We start from the raw sequence: 22,418 nt of genomic DNA on the forward strand, positions 1-22,418 counted from the left end.
CGTCAAGCAGCAACTGAATCTCCAGGTTTCAGCTCAAGAATCCTATTATCTATTTCGAAGAAAGAGAAGACCGAACAAGCCGAGATACACTGGTCAAATTAACAAGCTGATAAACCACGTTCCATGTATCAGGCTCAAATTAACTATACAAGCCTGCTCCTACGTTTCATGTAGTGTGCCTGACACAGCCCACAGACTATCAACGACGTTCCAGGTAAAACAAACATGAGACAGTTTTAGAACGGGGACACGAGCAAAGATAACCTAGCCACCTTTGCATAAAAAAACGGAAGAAAACGAGATGACCAGTTCTACTCCGTACAACCAACCTGCCATCCTTGTTCAACTCAAAGCCTGAAAACCGAACAACCCCCATGGCGACCATCCCCTATTAAAGCACCGGTCGAGCACCCATATCATGCACCAACGAAATCACACGAGTAGAAAACTTCTCGACCAAGAGTGATAGCATAAGGAGCAATGCCAGGCCTTGGACTCGGTAACATCGGCGGGGAGGGCAATGGCAGAAGCCATTGCTCGGGGGGCAAGGCCAAGCTGCTAGCGCTGGGCAAGGCCCTCCCTAAAAACGTGCTGCATCAGGACAAGTTCGTGGAGACCTACCTCCATGGCACCAGCTGTGATGATCCCGCCACCAGGGCAAAGCTCGAGCGCCTCTGTGAGTTACTTCCTTCCTTCATGCCATTGCCTTTTTTTACGTCTCATTTTCACCGGCTGAGACTAGTAATTCGCTCTCCTTAAATATATCATCAACACCAATAAGTTCTGCAATAGGATTGCCATCTGGTTGCAGCATCTCTGTGTACAAAATCTACCATGCATTAGTATGACATCAATTATCGACTGCGCAAAATAGAATTAGTACAATGTGAAAAACAGATTATCTTTCACTCAGTAAATAAAATGTTTGCATGATCATTAAAACTCCAGTTGCACTTTTTCTTAAAGGAAACAAATAGAATTAGCACTCGATACTCATCATGTGTACTTAAGCTCTAAGAGCATCACTAGGGCGCCAATTTAGTTTAACCATCAATTATCATAGGTGTGAAATGGATTTAACACAGGTAATTTTCTACTCAATACCTAAAATGTTCACATGATCATTACAACTCCCTCTGGCCCGGAATAGTTGACGCAGCTCATTCACAAATTCTAGTTGCACTTTTGCTTAAGAAAATAAGTAGAACATAACCTATTATAGTGTATCTATCATAATGTGGAATGGGAAATAGTGCAATAAGAACAAGATCCCACTTAAAAATAGCATGTGCACACTATAAGTATCATTATGCACCAGTTGTACTTTCTTTCTAAGAAAATAACTAGAACACCTATTTAGCTTTTTATGTAGTGATTTGCATCACTACCTCTAATTTATGCATATTTTTTTACATGTGATTCAACTTTCACAGGCAAGAGCACCACAGTGAGGACAAGGTACACTGTCATGTCAAAGGAGCTCCTGGATGAGCACCCAGAGCTGAAGACAGAGGGTACTCCAACATTGACACCCCGTCTTGACATCTGCAACGCCGCAGTGCTTGAACTTGGTGCTGCTGCAGCTCGTGCTGCCCTTGGTGAATGGGGTCGTCCCATAGCTGATATTACCCACCTAGTCTACATCTCATCCACTGACATTCGTCTCCCAGGGGGTGATCTTTTCTTGGCAACTCGTCTTGGCCTAACTCCAAACACAGTGCGCACATCCCTTCTCCTCCTTGGTTGTTCAGGTGGTGCTGCCGGCCTCCGCACTGCCAAGGACATTGCAGAGAACAATCCAGGGAGCCGTGTCCTTGTAATAGCTGCGGAGACAACTGTGTTAGGTTTCCGGCCGCCAAGCCATGATCGCCCTTATGACCTTGTTAGTGCTGCCCTGTTTGGTGATGGTGCATCAGCTGCAATTATTGGAGCAAGCCCTATCAGGGCAGAAGAGGACCCCTTCTTGGAGCTTGAGTTCTCAAGGCAGGAGTTCCTACCAGGGACAGACAAGGTAATTAATGGTAAGATCGCAGAGGAAGGGAGCGACTTCAAACTGGGGCGTGATTTGCCAGAAAAGATTGAAAGCCGTATAGAAGGGTTCTGCAGGACACTAATGGACAAGGTTGGCATAAAGGAGTTCAATGATTTATTTTGGGCTGTGCATCCGGGTGGACCAGCAATATTGAACAGGCTAGAGGTTTGCCTCGAACTTGAGCCAGATAAACTCAAGATCAGTAGGAAGGCCCTGATGAACTATGGGAATGTGAGCAGCAACACAGTCTTCTATGTGTTGGAGTATTTGAGGGATGAACTGAAGAAAGGGGCAATAAGGGAAGAGTGGGGATTGATCTTGGCTTTTGGCCCAGGTATCACATTTGAAGGAATGCTAGTTCGGGGCATTAACTGAAACTGAAAGAGGTCCAAGTACATCGAAATATCACACACAAACTTTACATGGCACAGTACCATTTCATGATTATGATTTCTAGTCTAAGAATGTAATAAGGCGCATAGTGTATTTACGCTCTGTAACTACTTAGTCACTATTTTACTGTAATTCAATGTTTTATCTATCAATTATGAAACATAGTAGTACAATATTATCTGGAAAATCAATATAGTAAACCATTCATGAGAAATTGTATTTCTTTATAACACATGGGTTGTTGTCCGCAAAGGAACTTATAAAACAACAAGTGCCCGTCAAATAATATTGTGTTTTACTTCCCATTTCAGTGAACAATTGTTTGTTCAAATGCTTGAATTGCAGATTATACTTGTGCCTCATACTTCAACAGTAGTTTAGTATGTAAAACAATCTCACATCTGAAATTTTCCAAGACTTGGGCAACTCAGCAAACACAAAGACTAAGGGCTTGTTTGGTTTGTGCCCAAGATTGCCCTACCAAAATATTGGCTAGCCAAAATTTTGGTTGAGCTATTCCTTGCCTACAAGTTGGCCAACATTGGCTAAAAAAATGAAATAGAGTTGGTACTGGAGCATTGGCAAACCAAAAAATTGGCAACCATCCAAACAAGGACCAATCTTTTGGCCATGAACAAAAAATTGGTAAGGTATGTTTTGGTAGCAATCCAAACACACCCTAAACCTTGCGGCTCGAAGCTAATGTGGAAACCGTAATTTTTCAGCAATTGAAGAATGAAGTCTCTTCTCACCACATAGTCCTGTCCAAGGTAAGTCATGTGATGGTGAGTAGTTAATCATAAACGATTAACAGAAAACCTTACTGTTTTAGGGACTCGTAATAGTCTGTTGTGCTGGTTAATGCAATCAATGCAGCTTCTTGGAATGGTGCAGGAGCTGAATCTGTAAGTTTGACATGGATATTTATTATTGCTGCTGCTATGTTTGCTCCAGCACAAACCCATCCAATTCTCCAACCTAGTATGTTTGCACAGCTCATAGTTAACATCCCAAATCAGTAGCAAGAATTTGCACCGAATGTAGCTATGTGTTGTTTGCGCCACAGCAACTGAGTAATACCTAGCAGTTACACTATCAGTTTTTGACAGTGAAGATGTGATGATGGTCCTCTCTTGCATTCCTGGAAGAGAAGCCAGAGAGATATGCTTATTCTCGTCGTAAGTAATATACTCATAAACCTGGAACAATTTTAGAGTTTCAGACTTATAATTTCAACAATGGACATCTGTTTATTTAAGACATTTATGTACCACAAACTATTTCTGTATATATCATCACGCAGATTTACCCCATCTGTTATTGCAAAGCAGTCCATTTTCTGACAAGCTTTAGAAATAGTAAGCAACTCCTCCTTCCTAAAAACCTTCCCTGTTGGATTATGTGGGCTGCATTAATGAGATGTAGCAATGTAACAAAGTGAAATACCATTGTTGGACTCAACCAATTACTAATATACTAAGTGCAAATCACTCAGTAGTATGTGCTTCCAAAGGTAAGCATCATTAAAAAAGAACTCTAGCAGCACATCCATATCCACTAATAGAAACAATGTGGTGAGCCATTCACCTATTTAAGATCACGCTCTTTGTCCAACTCGTTAAAGATTCCAAAAACTTATCCTTGTTCAGTGTCCAAGAAGGTGGATCCAATGGCACATACACCTTCATGTACAAAAATCAAATTACAGAAACATGCCATTGACCAACATGAAGTCATCATCGTTCCTGTTAGACGATGAACCCTGGAACTGAATGAAAGACTTACAGGGACACCCCGGGCCAGCTCGATGCACATTTGGTACGTTTCGTAAGCGGGGTCGAAGAGCAGAACATGATCCCCTGGATCTATGACTGCATGAACAGAAATGGCATACGCGTGAATAAAATGCAGAGTATGGCATTCCCCTTGAGACGCCACGATTCAGTCGCACACACAAACAGGATGAGCATTACTACTTGCAAATATTGCTGCAGCTAAGGCCTCAGATTGGCCACAGCAGATGGCGAAGTCGGTGAGAGGGTCTACGTGGAGCTCATGTTCCCGTTTCATCGTCTCCACGAGCACGTCGCAGATCCCCTGCGCATGTCTATAGTACTTGTTTGATTAAGTGCAGCACACAGCCCCCCCCCCCCCCCCCCCCAAAGAAAATTGCAGCACGTTTGTTAATGATTATCAGGTCAAATGAACTCGCTAGGTTGATGCCAATTTCTGTCATTGAAAATTGAATCACATGATACGAAGTATATGAGAAGTGAAGTATAGAAAAAGATTCACCATTGGAGAAGAAAAGGAGGATCACTGGTTTCAATGTTGGCCAGCCTGGCTAGATGAGATGCCTTTCATATATTTGTATCCTCATGGATACTTCTTAGTGCAAAAGTTGTCCCATGTATTTCACTTGCATCGGAGTCAAATTTCTCATGTATACTTGAGAACGAATCATGCTTCTACAGAGGACATAACTGAGCTGAAATATCGATAATATTTAATCTTCCATAGGTACCATATAGTCTAATTGTTTGTTATGTTTTCATATTGAAATCTTATGTTGAAACTTGAATAAGATGCAGAGTTTTTTTTATTCCTGAACACACTACAACTTTCTCTTTCGTTATTGTTGTTTGCTCCTTTTTGTACTTCTGATCATTATGATAGAAAGTTCCAATATTGCACAATTCATGTCTACCAAATATTCTCATTTTCATTTTTCAGGTTGTTGATGGATAGAGTTTTCAACTTAATTTCTGCTATTGTGATTTACACATCCATGAGCCGACAACAGTCCTCCATCCATTGCGCCGCCAAATCAGCTACTGCATATAGGTGTCCTGATGTGCTTTTCCTCTGGGATTGAACAAGCCTTGAATTGTGGATCGTCAAAGTATCAAATGTTTGGTATGCCTGTACGCAACGCCTTTTGATACATATATATTTGTATGGCGTGTATTTAATTGCATACATTTATACATTGGATCTTAGGTGATCCTAGCGATGAGGGTTTTGTTCATGCTTGAGATTCTTTTTGGTGATTTTGGGGGCGAAACCAAATGAGAGCCCAACAAATTTTGGTAATAGGGAAAGGTGATATCTTTCTAAGCTGTTTTGTCTTTCTTATTGAATCCTGAGATTATTTTCCTCACTTCCCAATCTTGAGAAATATGATTTTTTGCAAATATGAAAATAATAAGACTGTTGTCGGATGTTTCTAAATGCAGGGAAAAATACAAATAATTTATCAAGGTCAAATTACATGGTGGGTCTTGGACATGCCCCAAAGAACTTGGACAAATTACATGTTGCCAACTCTAATCATAAGAAATACATGCTTACATACTGAGTGTTTTTAGGTTGAGTGTTTTTAGATTCATTGACGAATTACACATTTGTGTTTGTATTTAGTTATATTTTCTGATGATGGCCTATACTGAATTGTAGAAGCACATGCTATTCAATAGTGTAACAGCATCAATGCATCATTGCCCATGAGCTTATTTACGTCAAAATATATTTACATGACACTCACTATCTTTAATTTATGATCTCAACTTCGAAGATAGTTATTGGTGGAACATAGCAATTTCATATGGCTTAAGATGTTATTACTCAGACTGTTATTAACTTGCTATTAATTGATGAAGAAATGTGCCTTTCTGCTGAGACATGATATTGTTTCTCTGAAGTGCTAGAAAGTATTGACATGAGATCAAATACTATTTGTATGGTATCCTCATTTTGTTTCTCAACCCTCCTTTATTTGTTCCCATTGTTAATTAGTCTCCTAGTGGCGAACATGCTATTGTTAGTTTTGCGTGTTCTAATGACAACTCATCTTGCTTTCCCAATTGATACACAGGTATTTCCCATATATACTTTTTTTGGTATAGTTATTTTTTGTGAACTGGTCTTGTTTATGGAGTCTTGGAAAAGAAGAATCTTTAGTATTTAATGGTCACCCTGTTTGCACCGCCAGTAGTTCTTACATTCCACGAAGAAGAGAATGTAAATAGCAAATAGCATGTAAAGTCAGTGATTTTAGCATTTTGTTAGTGTCAGCATAGAGACTCTGCTAAAGAGGGTCTGTTGTTAGAAATTGTACTCCGTACAAGTGCTTCAGTTTGGTAATGCAGTTTCATAAATTTCCTTCAATTTATCTTCCAGGAAGCTATGAAAACCTCTTGAAAAGTAGTTGCAGCCTTGCAGGACCTATAGTCCAGTTTGGTTTGTTTGTGCAGATATGGACTATTTATTTTGAAACAATAAATGTCATCCTCGCATCCAGGGCATGATTTGAGTAGCGGTGTGGAAGATGGAGCTCGCCAACAAAACCACTCTCAAGTCTGAAGTAGCTCGCTCTGTTGAATGTTGCTGCGTTATAAAACTATCCTCTCAAATTGGTGTTGGGTCGGGTCCAGGTTTGCCTTGCTCGGACTCCTAGCGTCCAAAGGAATTTGTAGTATTGTAAAATAATCACCTCTTGAGATCAAACATAAGTGATACGTCTATTTTTTGTAATTATGAGAAAATTACATGTAAACTTCTTAAAAGGACATAGTTGATAGTTCACAAATTATTATGATGTATTTTTATCGTGCACGTTTACTAGTTTCGAAGAAAGAGAAGACCAAAGAAGCCGAGAGACACTGGTCAAATCAATAAGCTGATAAACAATATCAGGCTCAAATTAACTACATATAAGCCTGCAACTACGTTTCATGTAGTGTGCCTGATAGCCCACAGACTATCAACCACGTTCCAGGTAAAACAAACATGAGACAGTTATAGAACAGGGACATGAAGATCACACCATATCGATGGGCAAATATTATGGAGAAACCAAAGAAGGGTGGGAGGAATGAACCTTCACCTAGCCACCTTTGCATAAAAAACGGAAGAAAACGAGATGAACAGTTCCCCAACCAACCTGTCATCCTTGTTCAACTCACGCTGTTGTTCCCTCGAGTCTAAATCCGAACAACCAGTTTCCTGCAAAGCCTGAAAACCAAACAACCCCATGGCGACCATCCCCTATAAAAAGCACCGGCCAAGCACCCACATCATGCACACAACGAAATCACACGAGTAGAAAACTTATCGACAGAGATTCATAGCATAAGGAGCAATGTCAGGCCTTGGACTCGGTAACATCAGCGGGGAGGGCAATGGCAGAAGCCATTGCTCGGGGGGCAAGGCCAAACTGCTCGCGCTGGGCAAGGGCCTCCCTAAACAAGTGCTGCACCAGGACAAGGTCGTGGAGACCTACCTCCAGGACACCAGCTGCGACGATCCCGCCACTAGGGCAAAGCTCGAGCGCCTCTGTGAGTTACTTCCTTACTTCATGGCTTTGCCTTTTTTTTACATCTCGTTTTCTACGGCTGAGACTTTTAAGTTGGTAATAGTAATCCGCTCTCCTTAAAGAGATCATCAACTACAGTAAGTTTTGCAATAGGGTTGCCATCTGGTTGTAACACCTTAGTGTACAAAATCTACCATGCTTTAGTATAACATCAATTATCGTAGGTGCAAAATAGAATTGGTAAATGGGAAAGACAGATTATTTTTCACTCAGTAAATAAAATGTTTGCATGATCATTAAAACTCTACATTTTTCTTAAAGAAAACAAGTAGTGTCGGATCTATTTTGATGTGTCTATCATAATGGAAAATAGTGCAATGAAAAGAACAAATTTCCACATAGGAACAACATGTGCACAGTATAAGTATCGTTAGGCATCAGTTGTACTTTTGTTCTAAGAAAATTACTAGGACCCTGATTTAGTTTTTTCATGCTTCCGTGTGGGCTGAGCAAATAAAAATTCATAGTATACAATAAGAATTCATAGGAAATAAGTAGGTATCTAACCTATTTTGATGTATCTATCATAATAAGGAAAATAGTGCAATACGAAAGATAAAATCCTCCTAGAAACAACATATGCACATAAATTATCATTACTCAATACTCATCTGTTGTACTTAAGCTCTAAGTGCACCACTAGGACACCAATTTAATCTAACCATCAATTATGCGAAATGGATTTAACACAGGTAATTTTCCACTCAGTAACTAAAATGTTGACATGATCATTACTACTAACTCCGATCTGTTTTAATCAGCGTGAATACCACATGGTACATGCACGCAATCTTCACGACTCCACGTCAATTTAATCGAATCGGAGGGAGTACTCACTAAATTTCCAGTTGTACTTTTGCTTAAGAAAATAAGTAGCATATAACCTGTTTTAGTTTATCTATCATAATGTGGAATGGATAATAGTGCAACAAGAAAAACAGGTTTACACTTAGAAATAGCATGTGCACACTATAAGTATCATTGCGCATTATTTGTACTTTCACTCGAAGAAAATTACTAGAACACCTACTTCGGTTTTTCAAGTTGCTGGTGAGGGCTGAGCAAATAGGAGTTCCTAGTATGGAAGCATAATTTATAGACTATGTTTTGTTATGTAGTGATTTGCATCAGTACCTCCAATTTATGCATAATTTTTTGCATGTGATTCAACTTTCGCAGGCAGGACCACCACAGTGAGGACAAGGTACACTGTCATGTCAAAGGAGCTCCTGGATGAGCACCCAGATCTGAAGACAGAGGGTACTCCAACATTGACACCACGTCTTGACATCTGCAACGCCGCGGTGCTTGAACTTGGTGCTGCTGCAGCTCGTGCTGCCCTTGGTGAATGGGGTCGTCCCGCAGCTGATATTACCCACCTAGTCTACGTCTCATCCAGCGAGATTCGCCTCCCAGGGGGTGATCTTTTCTTGGCAAATCGTCTTGGCCTCCCTCCAAACACAGTGCGCACATCCCTTCTCCTCCTTGGTTGTTCAGGTGGTGCTGCCGGCCTCCGCACTGCCAAGGACATTGCAGAGAACAATCCAGGGAGCCGTGTCCTTGTAATAGCTGCGGAGACAACTGTGTTAGGTTTCCGGCCGCCAAGCCATGACCGCCCTTATGACCTTGTTGGTGCTGCCCTGTTTGGTGATGGTGCATCAGCTGCAATTATTGGAGCAAGCCCTATCGCAGAAGAGGACCCCTTCTTGGAGCTTGAGTTCTCAAGGCAGGAGTTCCTACCAGGGACAGACAAGGTAATTGATGGCAAGATCGCAGAGGAAGGGATTAACTTCAAACTGGGGCGTGATTTGCCAGAAAAGATTGAAAGCCGTATAGAAGGGTTCTGCAGGACACTCATGGACAAGGTTGGCATAAAGGAGTTCAATGATTTATTTTGGGCTGTGCATCCCGGTGGACCAGCAATATTGAACAGGCTAGAGGTTTGCCTCGAACTTGAGCCAGATAAACTCAAGATCAGTAGGAAGGCTCTGATGAACTATGGGAATGTGAGCAGCAACACAGTCTTCTATGTGTTGGAGTATTTGAGGGATGAATTGAAGAAAGGGGCAATAAGGGAGGAGTGGGGATTAATCTTGGCTTTTGGCCCTGGTATCACATTTGAAGGAATGCTAGTCCGGGGCATTAACTGAAACTGAAAGAGGTCCAAGTACATGGAAATATCAGACACAAGCTTTACATGGCACAGTACCATTTCATGATTACGATTTCTAGTCTAAGAATGTAATAAGGAGCATAGTGTATTGATGCTCTGTAACTAGTTAGTCACTATTTTACTCTAGTTCAATGCTTTATATATCAATTATGAAACACTGTCAGGTACTCGACTTTGTTCCCAAGATAAATGTACAAGTCTGGCTCGGATACTGCATCATGTTCAACCATATGACTTATTAATTTAAAGGATTACTTGTGTGAGTATTAATTCCTAATATGTGGTGAGTACATTAATACTAGTACAACTACCTTCCTCTCAAAAGGAAAGAAGAAAGCGGAACAACTTAAGGTTAAGGCTTCAAACACACCATTATCCTTCAACTATTCTGAAGTGTACTAAACAAACATGTTACAGTGCGGGATAGTAGATAGTATCATGATCTCCTTATCACTTGAACAAATGTTTAACATCTTTTAATATAACTAAAAGGCAAAAAAATAAAAAAACAGAAGAAGCTCTTACAGAAAAGGGTACTTCTTACCATTCTGCTTAATAAAGACAGACATTACACTCTGACTTTAACCATTCAAACCTTGAAAAATAGCCCTACGGTAGGACGAAGGCAAAAGTAGATCCCATGTGCTTCTTTTTCTTCATCCTTATTCCAAGGACCAAACACGTGAACAAATCCAAATCATGGATTTGAACTTGGCGCTCCCTCTTCAATAGATAATTTACCAGCAACCTTCTCCCAAGTAGCTTTAGCATCCCCATTGACAAGGAAGTTCATCTTGGCAACAACATGCTTTGCATCTGCAGACCTCCCAGCCTTGACCAAACCATCCACCAAACCCTTGACAGCATCAAACGGTGGGGCAGCCTTCATCGCGAAGCAGCTGTTACAGATCCACAATGCATCGTCGAGCCTTTCACTCTCCACCAAACTCCTAAACAGCACCATGTACGTGAGCGCATGCACCGACACTCTCAAGTCACTCCTCCCCTCCCGCCTCTTCATGACCTTCATCTTCTTGAACACGCGCATGGCCGCCCCGACGTTCCCCTCCTTGCAGTACCCCTGCACAAGCGCGTGGTAGGTGACGTAGTTGGGCAGCACGCCCTTGGACTCCATCACGTCGAGCAGCTCCTCCCCCCGGAAGGTCTCCTCCTTCTTGGCGAGCCACTGGACCCGGCAGTTGTAGGTGGTGATGTTGGGCTCCAGCTTGTTCTCGCTGATCTCCTTGAGCAGCTTCTCGAACTCCTCGGCGTCGTCCTTGGCGGAGAACCCCGCGAGGACGGTGTTGTAGGATATGATGTCTGGCGCCGGGCGGTGCTTGAACTTCTTCTTGGCCATTTCGTTGAGCAGCTTGCGGGCGGCCGCGTGCTCGGAGGCCTTGACCAGCGCGTGGAGGAGCACGTTGTGGGAGGCGCAGCCGGGGGCGACGCCGAGGGCTGACTCGGCGGACTTGAAGGTGGACTTGAGCTCGTCGAGGCGGCCGGCGCGGAGGAGCGCGGAGAGGAGGGCGGAGAGGGAGACGTCGGAGCGCGCGGCGGGCGGGGAGGAGGAGAAGGCGCGTATGGCGTCGTCCGGGGCTGGGAAGAGGGATAGGGCGCGAGCGAGGATGCCCGGGGTGGGCGGGGCGGAGGCGAGGAGCTGGTCGAGGAGGGATGCGGTGAGGTCGGGGCGGTGGAAGCGAGCGAGGCGCGCGGCGGCGAGGGAGAAGAGGGGGCGCGAGGTGTGGAGGCGGTGGTAGTCGGGGCTGGAGAGCGCGGAGGAGACGAGGGCGTGGAGGCGGTCCGGGTCGGTCGCCGCGCGGACGGCGAGCTGGAGGTCGATGATGGAGGCGCGGGGGGCGGCAGGCGCTGCGAGGGTTGGGGCAGGGACGGAGGCAGAGGCAGAGGCAGAGGCCGGTGAGGGATCTAGGTCGGGGAGCGCGGAGAAGCGGCGGAGGAGGTGGGCGGAGACGGCGGCGGTGGACGGGTGGGCGTGGCGGCGGCGGAGGAGGGACGCCATGGTGATGGTGATGAGCAGAGCAGGGACGGGGTTTGCGAGGGTTTGGGTGTCGCTCTCCTCTCTTCCCCTTTCTGTGCGACCTACAACTGCTCATAGCACTGGCCCATTTCAGACACACACGGGAAAAAAAAAACTTTTGAAGGCCATGTAACCACGGATTAACTTAAGATTTGAACTTAGATAAGAACCGAACTAGATGGACAGGTCACAAGAATCGTAACCAAGATAGTTCTCCTTGAGAGAAAAAAAACCAAGGAATATGTAGCACGATGGTTAGTATCTACTAAAAGCAGAAGTAGTGGCAACCGATCGCTTGGTTAAACTGCTACGGGTATGAAATCCATCACCATCAACCGGCGGGAGAAAGAAAAGAATGCAACCACGAACCTTATACATCACAGAGCCGCTAACTCGTCAAGCTTTAGTTCTTCAACAACCACAGCAAGATGATCCTTGTTGACCGAGAGGACTTCCGTTTCAAGGGGAGATAATAGATGGTCGTTTATCTTCTCCAACATGTGAAAAACTTTGTGGCAACTCGCGCAGATCTTCGCACAGAAGGAAGTGGTTTCCATGACTATCAGGATTTGCTCGCGTAAATTGGAATTTTCGCTGCCCCGCAGGTAAATCTCCTCATACCATGCTTCTATCGTCTACTTCATGAGTGAGCGAAACCTAGCGACTGGGTTGTCCAACTGTTGAGAAATGTACAGATCAAAGTCCAATCGAGAATCGACCATTTCCGACAAAGAAAAAAGTACTACTACTTCTACAACGGACAAAACACCCTAAAAGGTAGACTAATACTGCTATAAAAAAAATGTTTAGTTTAATATGTACTCCTTCCACCTTTAAATAAGTGGACGTTTATCCTCAAACTTTGTCCATAAAAAACTGGCCGTTTGCCCCTAAGCCCAATAGCATCCAAACATAAAATTATTAAATCTCTAATAAAACTTACTTAGCAACCTGCCTAATACGAGTAGTCAATCTTTTGTGTGAGTGGACTTTATGATGACTGCAAGATGACATGGTAGGGGTCTATAGCCAGCAGTCGGCTACGTTATTAATCTTGCTCTTACTTTCCTTGATTACAGATAAAGAGAAAGGTAACGAGTTCAAGTAATCTCATTGTCCTTGGACTGATCTTCTCCAAAGTTCTTGAGCAGCTCCTCCATCTCATATTTTTTCTTAAGCTTGATCTCAACTTCTTCCCTGAGTTTGAACGCCTCCATAATTCCATTATCTCCAGCGAGCTTGATAATCTTCTTTTTCTGTTTAAAAATGCAGCCAATCGTCTGCGAGAGAAAATATTTCACTCTTAATCCAAGCATACAATTACACAAAAGGAGGGCAGGAGAGCCGAAGTTACCTTGCTCTCTTGCTCCCTGACCCTCTTGGGCGGATGGAGGAGCTGACCTTGAGATTTTTAAAACCAAGGAATAGCTCTCTTAGTGATTTATTTTTATATAAATCTATTATGTACTTGATATTGTTCCAAACAAGTGTCTCGGGAAAACAAAGATGAGATCATGCTCATATGTAGAAACCACCGTTGAATCGTCAAGCCAAGCCCGGGAGGGTCTTATCTTGCTTTACTAGCTGCTGATACATGAATACATCAATGCACATTTGCTTCAGAGAGGCCATGCGACAAAGGCTGATCCACGTCCATGAATTTTGTTGCTACAATGATAGCAGCGTCATCGCTTCTGCCATCTCGGTCGATAATACCACCATTATTTGCTGCATCAAACGCGTCCAGAGTTCCATCTCAGGATAGACATCACTTATTATGGCATTTATGAAACATTTATTCGCTCAAGTGCTTGCGCGAGTTTGTGTGGGTGGATGTCTGCTACGTGGCTCGTTCACAATGCCAGGAACTCAGGCCGACACTTCGCTTGAAGTAAAAAAAAAAATGCACGTAAAGAGAACAATCAACATAGTATGGCACGTGCAGAAAACATACTCCATGACAGCTCTAGGTACTTCATATCTGTATATAGAAATTTATATCGCAACAATATGTGACAGGACAGCATAAGATGGCACCAGGGAGGATTGAATGCCCAAAAGCTCTAAAAAAAAAAGTACACTCATGGTATCAAAACTGGTGATGATAATACAAGTCATTTGTTGTTACATAGAGATGCCTAAAGGTAAAGGACAGACTGGGCCCTGAATATCCCGAGAAGAATAATAACTAGGGAAGTACAGGTGGACAATTTCTACTATAAGTTACCTCCGCCTTGACGGATCAGAGGACCTATGTTGCTGTCTCGCATCGGTATCTGGTTTCTCTGTATCTGACTTTTTAAGTTTTCTTGCCATATCATCCACATACCGTCGCCAAATAGACTCACGGTCTTTGCTCGCCACTTTATTGTATCTTGGGTCAGATCTCAAAAGGCCTTTTGCTTCGCTCCAAGAGCTAACTGCAGTCTTTCCTTCATCTGTCGTCCGGGTTGCTATCTCTGGGGTAATGGCCTCAGATAGAAGTGCCCGGAAGTCACGGACACAACGCTGCAGGGAAATTATAGGGACATCAAGATCAGTCAAAAGCATGCAATGACTTGAGCCTTAAAAAATTCAAGCTCACATGATAAATTGATAAGTGATACATATGGCGATCAAAACACTACCAAATCCGCTAAACTGAAGAGGTTTTGTTAAAGCAGCAGTGACCCAAGCATCAGAGCTCAACCAAATAATACATGCAATAATACCATCCATAAATACTTCAATGCAATAGTTCATGTGAACCTTCTGAATATTTTGAAGTTCCTCTATGGATGAAGAGAATGATTGGAACCGGTCACAGGCTCAGAAACCAGGAAGCAGACTTCAATAAGCAAACCGCCACAAAATACCAGAGCAATTTAAAATTCTTAGAACAGTAGCTACAGACAACCACAACTGCAGGAATTTACCTCATACAAGTCCTTGACATGATCACGGAATAACTTCTCAGCATCACCTTGGCCTAAGTCAGGATTTAAAGCACGACCTTGTGGGTCCTTTTCAAGTTTTGGCTTGGATTCTGTCCATGATGCCTATGGAAGAAAAACAACATACTTACATTACAAAGACCAAAAATGTTCAGTTAAATATAGAATAAAGAAGTCAACTGAAACACCTTCGGGTCTTTTATAATTTCAACAAGTAAAGCCTGATATGAAGACTCGGCGTCTTTTCTTCGGATCTTCAATTTTACTCTCTCCATTTCCTGCTCTTCTCTTTCTTTCCTTTTGCGAGTTTCGCGTTCCCTCTCCCTTAACTTGGCCTGATAAATGCATACAACAGTATATGTGAAGCCACAATCAGTAAATAAAGCATCATAAAGTTCATTGGCTGAGTTGCCTAACTTGTTCATCCACTTTGGCCTTTGCAGCTTGCTCCACTTCCCGTTCAGCGGATTTAAGTTCTGCTATGTATTCATTGAAAGCATTTTCTCTCTCTTCATGCTTTACGGCTTTATACCTTGGATCACTCCGGAATTTTTCTTTCACCTGTATAATGCAGTAATAAGATCTATGAGAAAAAACTGAGATCAAAACTATATACTCTAACAACACTAAACCATGTCCCTATGTCAGAGCCTCAGAGGCAGCTGTTTGACTTAGTCTGTTGGTCAGTTTGCACTTCCCAGAAGAAATGGCTAATCAGCAAGTTTTTTCCCAAGAAAACACAAAAGGATTTGCATTTCATTTCATTGAAAAGGAAGACATCTTCGGCAAGTTACACAGATCATATATTATGAAATATCTCTTTTCTAGTTTTGACCAACCCAACAACATTCCTTACAAAGCAAGGATTCATATTTCACTTGTTACTTTCAAATAGGAAGAACGGAGAAACAAATCCAAGTAGATGAAATTTACATGTTCAAACAGTTTTTTAAATTTCACAATAGGAGATTGAACCCATTCCTGTCATCAATACAAGAAGATAACAAAACGAAATAATATGTATCTAAATGTGTGTCCTAAATCTGCAAGTGCAGAAAACAAAATATCATCACGAGGCAGATAATTACATTATCTTTAAATAAATAAAATCTGCCTCCTTTGTCATTTCATCTTGTTGCAAGATGTGTAGTGAAATGAGTACAAAGAACTTACTTTGGTCCAACGGCTAGTCGAAATAATATCTTTACATTCTCGAAGCATTGATTTGAAGTCAGTTATGACAGCATTCCGTGCTGATTGAAATTTCTCTTCAATAGCCCTCACCCTGCTCAAACAATTGGAAATGCATCATCTAAATGCGCATAGCCCATTAATTTGATCTGAAAGATGAAACTGGAAATCATTAATTCAACAATAATATAGAAGTCAGTGGCCTTACTTCTCCTTGAAAAGAGCCTCCCTTTCTTTTCGATCCAAGGCTTCAAATCTTGGGTCAGTACCCCTTTTTCTTTCAAATTCCTGGTAGCCCATTTTGGGATCAATGTCCTGCAGTTTATGTATTGAGAAGGCATGACATTCCAGATAGCGGTAGTTCAAAGATATGCAACAGCTTGAGCCATTTGGCTATCATAGCATGCCCTAATTTAAAGAAAAAACTCAAACAACTTGTAAAATCAATAGCAATTAGTGAACCTCAGATGCTTCTTCTAGTAGATGTTTAAATGCCTCCACAGCAGCCTTCTGAGCAGCTCTCTTCTCTTTCCGTTCCTCATCAGCACGTGTTCGAACAAAGTGGTCAAATATAGCCCTTCTTGTTGAGTGGCTAGGAATAGCCTGTAGTGGGCAATCCATCATTAGTATTATTCAATTATAGAATTACACTGTAAAGTTACAAGTAGCAGCAAGAACAGCAAAAAGGAAATATATTGTGCCTTACTCAACAGCAAACACTATAAAGTATGTTTCTTCTACGAGCATATAGCGATCACTACTTCTACTTAAGTGAGAACTGAGGAGAAGTACAATTTAGGGCCTACTTTGGAGACTACAGATTTAGTTTGATCCTTTACAAACATACAGTACAGCAATCACACTCAATGCACTACAACATGAGGTCATTGATACAGCATAACTGGGAGTAGAAAAACAGAGCACAAATGTACAATTTAACATTGCTCTGCTGTGTGGTATTGCACTGCGAATATAGTTATGTATGCAAAATATTTCCCGATGCTCGTAAGCTATTGTTGTTATAGCATTAAAGAGGTTGCTAACTTGCTATAACTAAAAATAGTAAACAGAAGCTTGTTTTAGAACCACGAGCACACACAGAATTCAGTTTCCAAATGGGTAATCACTGTATATCTGAAGTCTGAAGGCAGATCACGATGAACTAGGTTTGTCAGTTCTTTTCCAACTTCGAGCTAACCTCTAACCAAGCCTGTTCAAAAAAGGTTTGGATCCCCGGCTAGTGTGGGTTAGTTCATTTTCTTTCAGTACCTACAAACTATCCGTCCAAGCTAGTAGAAAACAATTAACTGCCTGTTTCCACGGTTTGGATCCAAACTGTTTTTTAAGAAGCCTACCTCTAACAGCACCTAGTGTCTATTAAGGAGACTTTAGATTTTTCCTTTAACTGCAGCAATAGTAAATCTACACGCATAACAAATTATGACATCAATTACAGAAAGAAGGCGCTGGCTTTTTGCCCCATTAAAACTTGAACTAAGTTAGGTAGCTGCGGTATTAGTTTGTTGAAGTAATTATATCACTGCCTTGAAAATAAAACCACAACTGCTACACCACAACCACCTGGTAGAAAGGAATAAAAAACATGAAAATACTTAGATCATCAGTCAATAGTTACTTTTTTATCCTTGTGAGTTGTCACAACAGATAAGTCAATATGTGCTCAGGTTCTGGCACTCTGCCAGGAATAAACAGAAAAGCAGACCACCAGTTAGGTGCAAAGCTATCCTCGATATTTAGACATTCGGCAAATTCAATAATCCATTTAGAAGTTTCTTACTATATCACTATATGTTCTCCAGCACAAGAACATCTGAATCAAAAAAAAAAAAGTGTGCCATACAAGTGGAAATCAACTACGAGAAACCCTACATGGAGTTAAGCACTATACTGAAGAAGTCTTTGTTGGCACAAATGATAGTTTGTAAGCAGGAATATAGTCCACGATTTGGCAGACCTCAAGAGGTTGCATTAAAGACAACAATGACAAACTTCACAAACCTTAAAGCGTGCATCAAACACTAGTTTTGGTAGTTCCTTCTCCCACTTTGAAAACGGTGCTACTCCTCGTTCCTTTAGCATCTCCTGCGAACATTAACAAATGCACCAATGTCATGCTATTACTGCACAACACCAACAAAAAGAATCTAGTTTGTTCCTATTAAATCATCTAGTTTCATTAATAAGCAACTTGTATCAAGTTATTTTAATTCCCAACTACATAAAGTAGAAAGAATGCTGTCTTACAAAAAAAACAACATGAAATAGCATATGGTTACAAAGTACAAACAGAATTGAACAAGTACCAAAGTTCATTATCTTGAACTATCTCAAGGAAAAGCACATCTCGTGGAGAAGCAAAAAAGCTCCATTAACATATATCATGGAATCCGAGATAATGTCACAAGAATCACCTTAAACTCACGAATACAGTCATCTTTACTTGGTCCATGTTCCTCGTCATCTGAATCTGAAGAGGAATCTGAAATATTTTCATTGCCACTGTTATCCTTTGATTTCTCACCGTTATTTGAGCCTTGCTGTCCCTTAGGTGCACCCTCAGCTGGTTTAGATCCATTCAACTCAGATGCAGTAGATGAAGGAGTAGCAAGAGGAGAGGACACACTGAAAGCACCAGCGTCCTGCAATTTCTTCTTTATTAAATCCAAAGCAGAAGGCGATGCAGGGACAACTGTTTGCCGAAGTGGCAACGAATCACGGCCACCTGTCTGTATGGCAGGAGTACTTATTTCACCACTTATTTCTCCCTTATTTCCTATTGTGCCAGCCTCCTGCAGTGAAGTTGAACTTCCTTTCAAGCTACCAGAATCAGCATTCTTGTTGAGCTCAGCCACCTCTGGCGGAAGTTGCCAGCTGCTTATCTGTTCAGCATTGAGAAAATAAGCTATACATAATAAATTCATGCAATACTGAAAGAACACAACATTAATCAATGTAGTAGATGTGCTGACCTCCAAAGACATTATCAAGTACATACCTTTTGTTTATTGTCATAGTAGTATTTCTTTCCATCACTTGTAGTTACTATACTCCAGTCTGTGCCAGAAATTTTGTCCCTGACAAAGTGAAATATTTGAGTTCCATGTGACACTATCATTCTCAAGAAATTGTTTGTGCAAATGGTTTTGTAGAAGTCTTAAGAGTATAAAGGTGGGAGGAATCAAATCCAAGAAGGTTCTTACAACCCTCACATGCCAACATGAAATTAGTCAAAGTAGCACAAGGTAAATGTGCAGACATACCAAGAAGCTGGAATTGGTTGAGCTGCAACCTTCTCGAGCTATAGCGAAAAGGGAAAAAAAAGAGTTAGTTAAATTGTGATGCTAAATTGTCATGTCACAGACTAGAATGAAGTTATATTACTTGATAAAGCTATTCTTCTGTGCAACTACCTCCCCCTTATAACCAGGTGGTCTTTGATAAGTTGATTCTCCTGTCAATGCATTGTAATAATATAAAACACCCGCTTCTGTTTTGTGGGCAGACCACGCATCAGAATCTTGAATACCAGTAGTACTTTTGTGCTCCAGCCCTTCAGCATTGCACAGAAATCATAAGAACTGGAGAACCAATAGGACACTAAGACTCAACAAGTGATCATCAACTCCAGTAAAAAGAATACCTGTTGGATGGGGTTCAACTGAACTATGAATGGGCTGCACAGATCCTGGATTTGTTGACGGTGGTTCCTTGGGATCTCCACCAGTTGTAATGCCAGGTGGTTGAATGTTGGTCAAGGATGTAGTCACAGCAGAAGTTCCAATCATTGGTCTACCAAGAGGTCCAAGAGGTCCCGGTGGATATGAATAGAAAGGAGCCTGCTGAAAACTAGTAGGTTGTGTAGGATATCCCCATAAAGGTTGAGGTGGAATAATACCAGGTGCTGAAGGATGGGATGGATAAAACTGTTGCTGAGCAGTCCGTGGAACAGCACCTGATGGTGATGTTTGAGGCAAAGAAGGAGCAGATGGGGTTGTAGGCCTCCCAAGGAGGCTTGGTGGAGTTGACAAGTTTGAAGAACTTTGTCCAGGTGCAGAACCCTCAACAGTCCCAAAAACCTCAGGGCGGGGTGGCAGTGACTGCATGGTATGGGGACTTGCCTCTGGGGCACTTGGGACATCTGACTTCGAAGCACTAACATCTGGGTTACCCTGTAATAATTCAAGAAGTTATTTGCACCCATTTCATAAGATTGGAGCATATGGAAGCAAGCCGATCAAAGCATGCAATGTTTAAAAAGAAGCTGGGAGGCTTTAGGGCTGTGCCTGTTGTGGGTTGGCTCCATAATGAATATTGGAAGTACTGGGTGGCACTGGAAATGGCAACCGAATAGATCCCAGAGGATTTGGTGCCATAGCTCCTGGGAATGGTCCATTTGGGCGAGGTAATTGCCCAGGAGCTGGAGGCTGCAAGGATGCTGGCCGAGCAAACATAGGAACTTGGACAGAATGGTTCATGCCCTGGAAGACAAAGGTGGCATTAAGCGTTAGTGCATCACAGAAGAGGAACTGGTCATTGAAAAATACTGAAAGGAACAATAGTAATTCTGGTGATAATAAAGCCATGAGAAATTACAGTGTCAAGTTGAAACTGCTGACCAGTAGGCAGGCTAGCATTGGCATGTGAGGCTACATTATATGAGAAAGACGGCCTGTTCCCAAAATACGGTCGTGGGGCTGGTGGCTGAAGAGCTGCTGGAGGCATTGGAGGAGCCATCGGAGCCTGGAAAGGAAAAAATGATAAGACTACTAGTTACGATAATCTAACTTGCGCACTGTTGAGTAGTTTTGTGGTGACCATAAGTGTCAATACTGATATTTCGTTACTCTTTTAAATGAACTGTTGCAGAAGCAAGGTGCCAAAGCCGTGGTTTCAGGATATTTTATACAAGAGCTTCTCAAGCTAATTAGGTTCACATCAAACATTCATGAACCGTGATACAACGAAAAGGGGTATTCTATCTATATATTTTGCATCTGATAAAAAAAATCGAACCAAAGAATGTTTCGCCAAATCAAGATAAAAACAGCGTGGCGTAACAGCCCAGTTACAACGACTGTGCAACATACACCTAAAAGAGAAATTTCTTGGAAAAAAACAAGAACTAGGCATTTGTGATGAAGCTAACAAATCCACAGACTAGACTACCGTAAGCTTCCGTGTAATATCACATGGAACTTGAAACATAATATCCCTCTTTAAGCAGGCGATATATGAGCTCCTGGCAAGAGGACTACAGCAGGGTCATGAATTTGAAATTCCCTAAGTTCAGAGTGTGCTGCTGCAGTTAACAAGTTCATCAATTCACCTAACCCAATGTCAGCTGCTCAACACTTGTCATCAGAGCAAAGCAAAATATAGTTCAGGGCAACGTATATAGCTCCACGGGGATTACAACATCACCTATGTGGATCATACACCAAAACACGAAAGAGAAACAACTCTTCCTATATGAGCGCATAGAATAGCTAGGTGAAGCATGTAAGCTGAAGCAGCAGTGGATAGGATTCGGACACTGTACCGGGGAGGAAGCTACCTGCTGGTGGGCCGCGCCGCTGCCCACCGGGCGCGGGGGCGGCGCCCTGGGCAGAACGTTGTAAGAGAAGGCGGGCGACGGGGACGACGCCGGGGGCGTCATGAACGCCGGCGAGGCGGCGAACTGCGGCCGCGGCGGCCCTGGAGCGGCAGCCGACGTAGGGGAAGCCGGAGGAGGTGGCAACGCGGGACTCGAGGTGGAGGTAGGAGCGGGAGCGGGGGCGGAGGGGGCATCCCCAGCTGCCGCCGGTGCTGCCGCCGCTACGGCGCCAGGGCCGGGCGCCTCCTCTGATTCCGCCACTGGGGCAGCTGCCTCATCCCGAGGAGGCTCTTCGGGCTGCGGGCTGGCCGCGTCGGCGGCGGCCACCGCCGGCGTCGCCATGGGAGTAGACTGTGGGCTAGGGTTTTGCGAGGCGGACGGGACGGGAGTCGCGAGAGAGAAGCAACAAACCGAAGCGATGAAGTAGTAGAAAACTTTTTTTTTTTTTGGCGAACGATGAAGTAGAGAAGAGACAGAGCAGTCGCGGATAGGCTGTTGTTTTATGGGTCGGGAACTTTGAAGTGGCCGATCAGGTCTTTGGGCTCGGTTTGCAGTTCACCTCACTGAAACTCTGAAAGGCCAACCAGCCGGCCATTACTACCAAGTACCAACTAGTACATTTCACACGGATAGTTCAAAAAAAATCTACATTTCACACGCAAGCAACAAAGTT

The 22,418-nt window shown here is 42.7% G+C and overlaps 5 protein-coding genes across 8 annotated transcripts; 2 read left to right on the forward strand and 3 right to left on the reverse strand.

The window, feature by feature from the left end:
• The first annotated feature begins 439 nt into the window (after nucleotides 1-439).
• Nucleotides 440-2,600, forward strand: LOC127301037 (type III polyketide synthase A-like). The gene is made up of 2 exons (XM_051331251.2): nucleotides 440-676; nucleotides 1,434-2,600. Exons 1-2 carry the CDS (start codon nucleotides 481-483, stop codon nucleotides 2,405-2,407), a joined length of 1,170 nt encoding a protein of 389 aa, XP_051187211.1. The 5' UTR covers nucleotides 440-480; the 3' UTR covers nucleotides 2,408-2,600.
• A 645-nt stretch (nucleotides 2,601-3,245) lies between these two features.
• Nucleotides 3,246-7,459, reverse strand: LOC127333084 (uncharacterized). Its single transcript, XM_071823021.1, has 7 exons — nucleotides 7,368-7,459; nucleotides 4,402-4,532; nucleotides 4,211-4,296; nucleotides 4,013-4,107; nucleotides 3,735-3,831; nucleotides 3,506-3,624; nucleotides 3,246-3,420 (listed from the first exon to the last, which is right to left on the reverse strand). Exons 1-7 carry the CDS (start codon nucleotides 7,457-7,459, stop codon nucleotides 3,246-3,248), a joined length of 795 nt encoding a protein of 264 aa, XP_071679122.1.
• A 106-nt stretch (nucleotides 7,460-7,565) lies between these two features.
• LOC127301063 (type III polyketide synthase A-like) lies at nucleotides 7,566-10,119 on the forward strand. The gene is made up of 2 exons (XM_051331282.2): nucleotides 7,566-7,761; nucleotides 8,979-10,119. The coding sequence occupies exons 1-2, from the start codon at nucleotides 7,566-7,568 to the stop codon at nucleotides 9,947-9,949; spliced, it is 1,167 nt and encodes a 388-aa protein (XP_051187242.1). The 3' UTR covers nucleotides 9,950-10,119.
• A 205-nt stretch (nucleotides 10,120-10,324) lies between these two features.
• On the reverse strand, nucleotides 10,325-12,062 carry LOC127301020 (uncharacterized). The gene has a single exon (XM_051331230.2). The coding sequence runs from the start codon at nucleotides 11,987-11,989 to the stop codon at nucleotides 10,670-10,672; it is 1,320 nt and encodes a 439-aa protein (XP_051187190.1). The 5' UTR covers nucleotides 11,990-12,062; the 3' UTR covers nucleotides 10,325-10,669.
• Nucleotides 12,063-14,073: 2,011 nt separating this feature from the next.
• Nucleotides 14,074-22,189, reverse strand: LOC127301090 (pre-mRNA-processing protein 40C). 4 transcript variants are annotated; one of them, XM_051331312.1, is made up of 16 exons: nucleotides 21,707-22,189; nucleotides 20,746-20,892; nucleotides 20,436-20,630; nucleotides 19,793-20,321; nucleotides 19,563-19,702; nucleotides 19,413-19,450; nucleotides 19,148-19,226; nucleotides 18,564-19,031; nucleotides 18,151-18,234; nucleotides 16,594-16,734; nucleotides 16,340-16,446; nucleotides 16,114-16,225; nucleotides 15,358-15,501; nucleotides 15,129-15,275; nucleotides 14,923-15,045; nucleotides 14,074-14,515 (listed from the first exon to the last, which is right to left on the reverse strand). In XM_051331312.1, the coding sequence occupies exons 1-16, from the start codon at nucleotides 22,085-22,087 to the stop codon at nucleotides 14,231-14,233; spliced, it is 3,120 nt and encodes a 1,039-aa protein (XP_051187272.1). In that variant the 5' UTR covers nucleotides 22,088-22,189; the 3' UTR covers nucleotides 14,074-14,230. The 4 variants fall into 4 exon arrangements, with proteins under 4 accessions (XP_051187272.1, XP_051187265.1, XP_051187281.1 ...); XM_051331305.1 differs by having other exon boundaries at nucleotides 21,692-22,189; XM_051331321.2 differs by having other exon boundaries at nucleotides 20,769-20,892; nucleotides 21,707-21,845.
• Nucleotides 22,190-22,418: the final 229 nt, after the last annotated feature.

The sequence above is a fragment of the Lolium perenne genome, chromosome 1 (assembly GCF_019359855.2).
Source record: "Lolium perenne isolate Kyuss_39 chromosome 1, Kyuss_2.0, whole genome shotgun sequence".
In the NCBI taxonomy this organism is placed as follows: domain Eukaryota; kingdom Viridiplantae; phylum Streptophyta; class Magnoliopsida; order Poales; family Poaceae; genus Lolium; species Lolium perenne.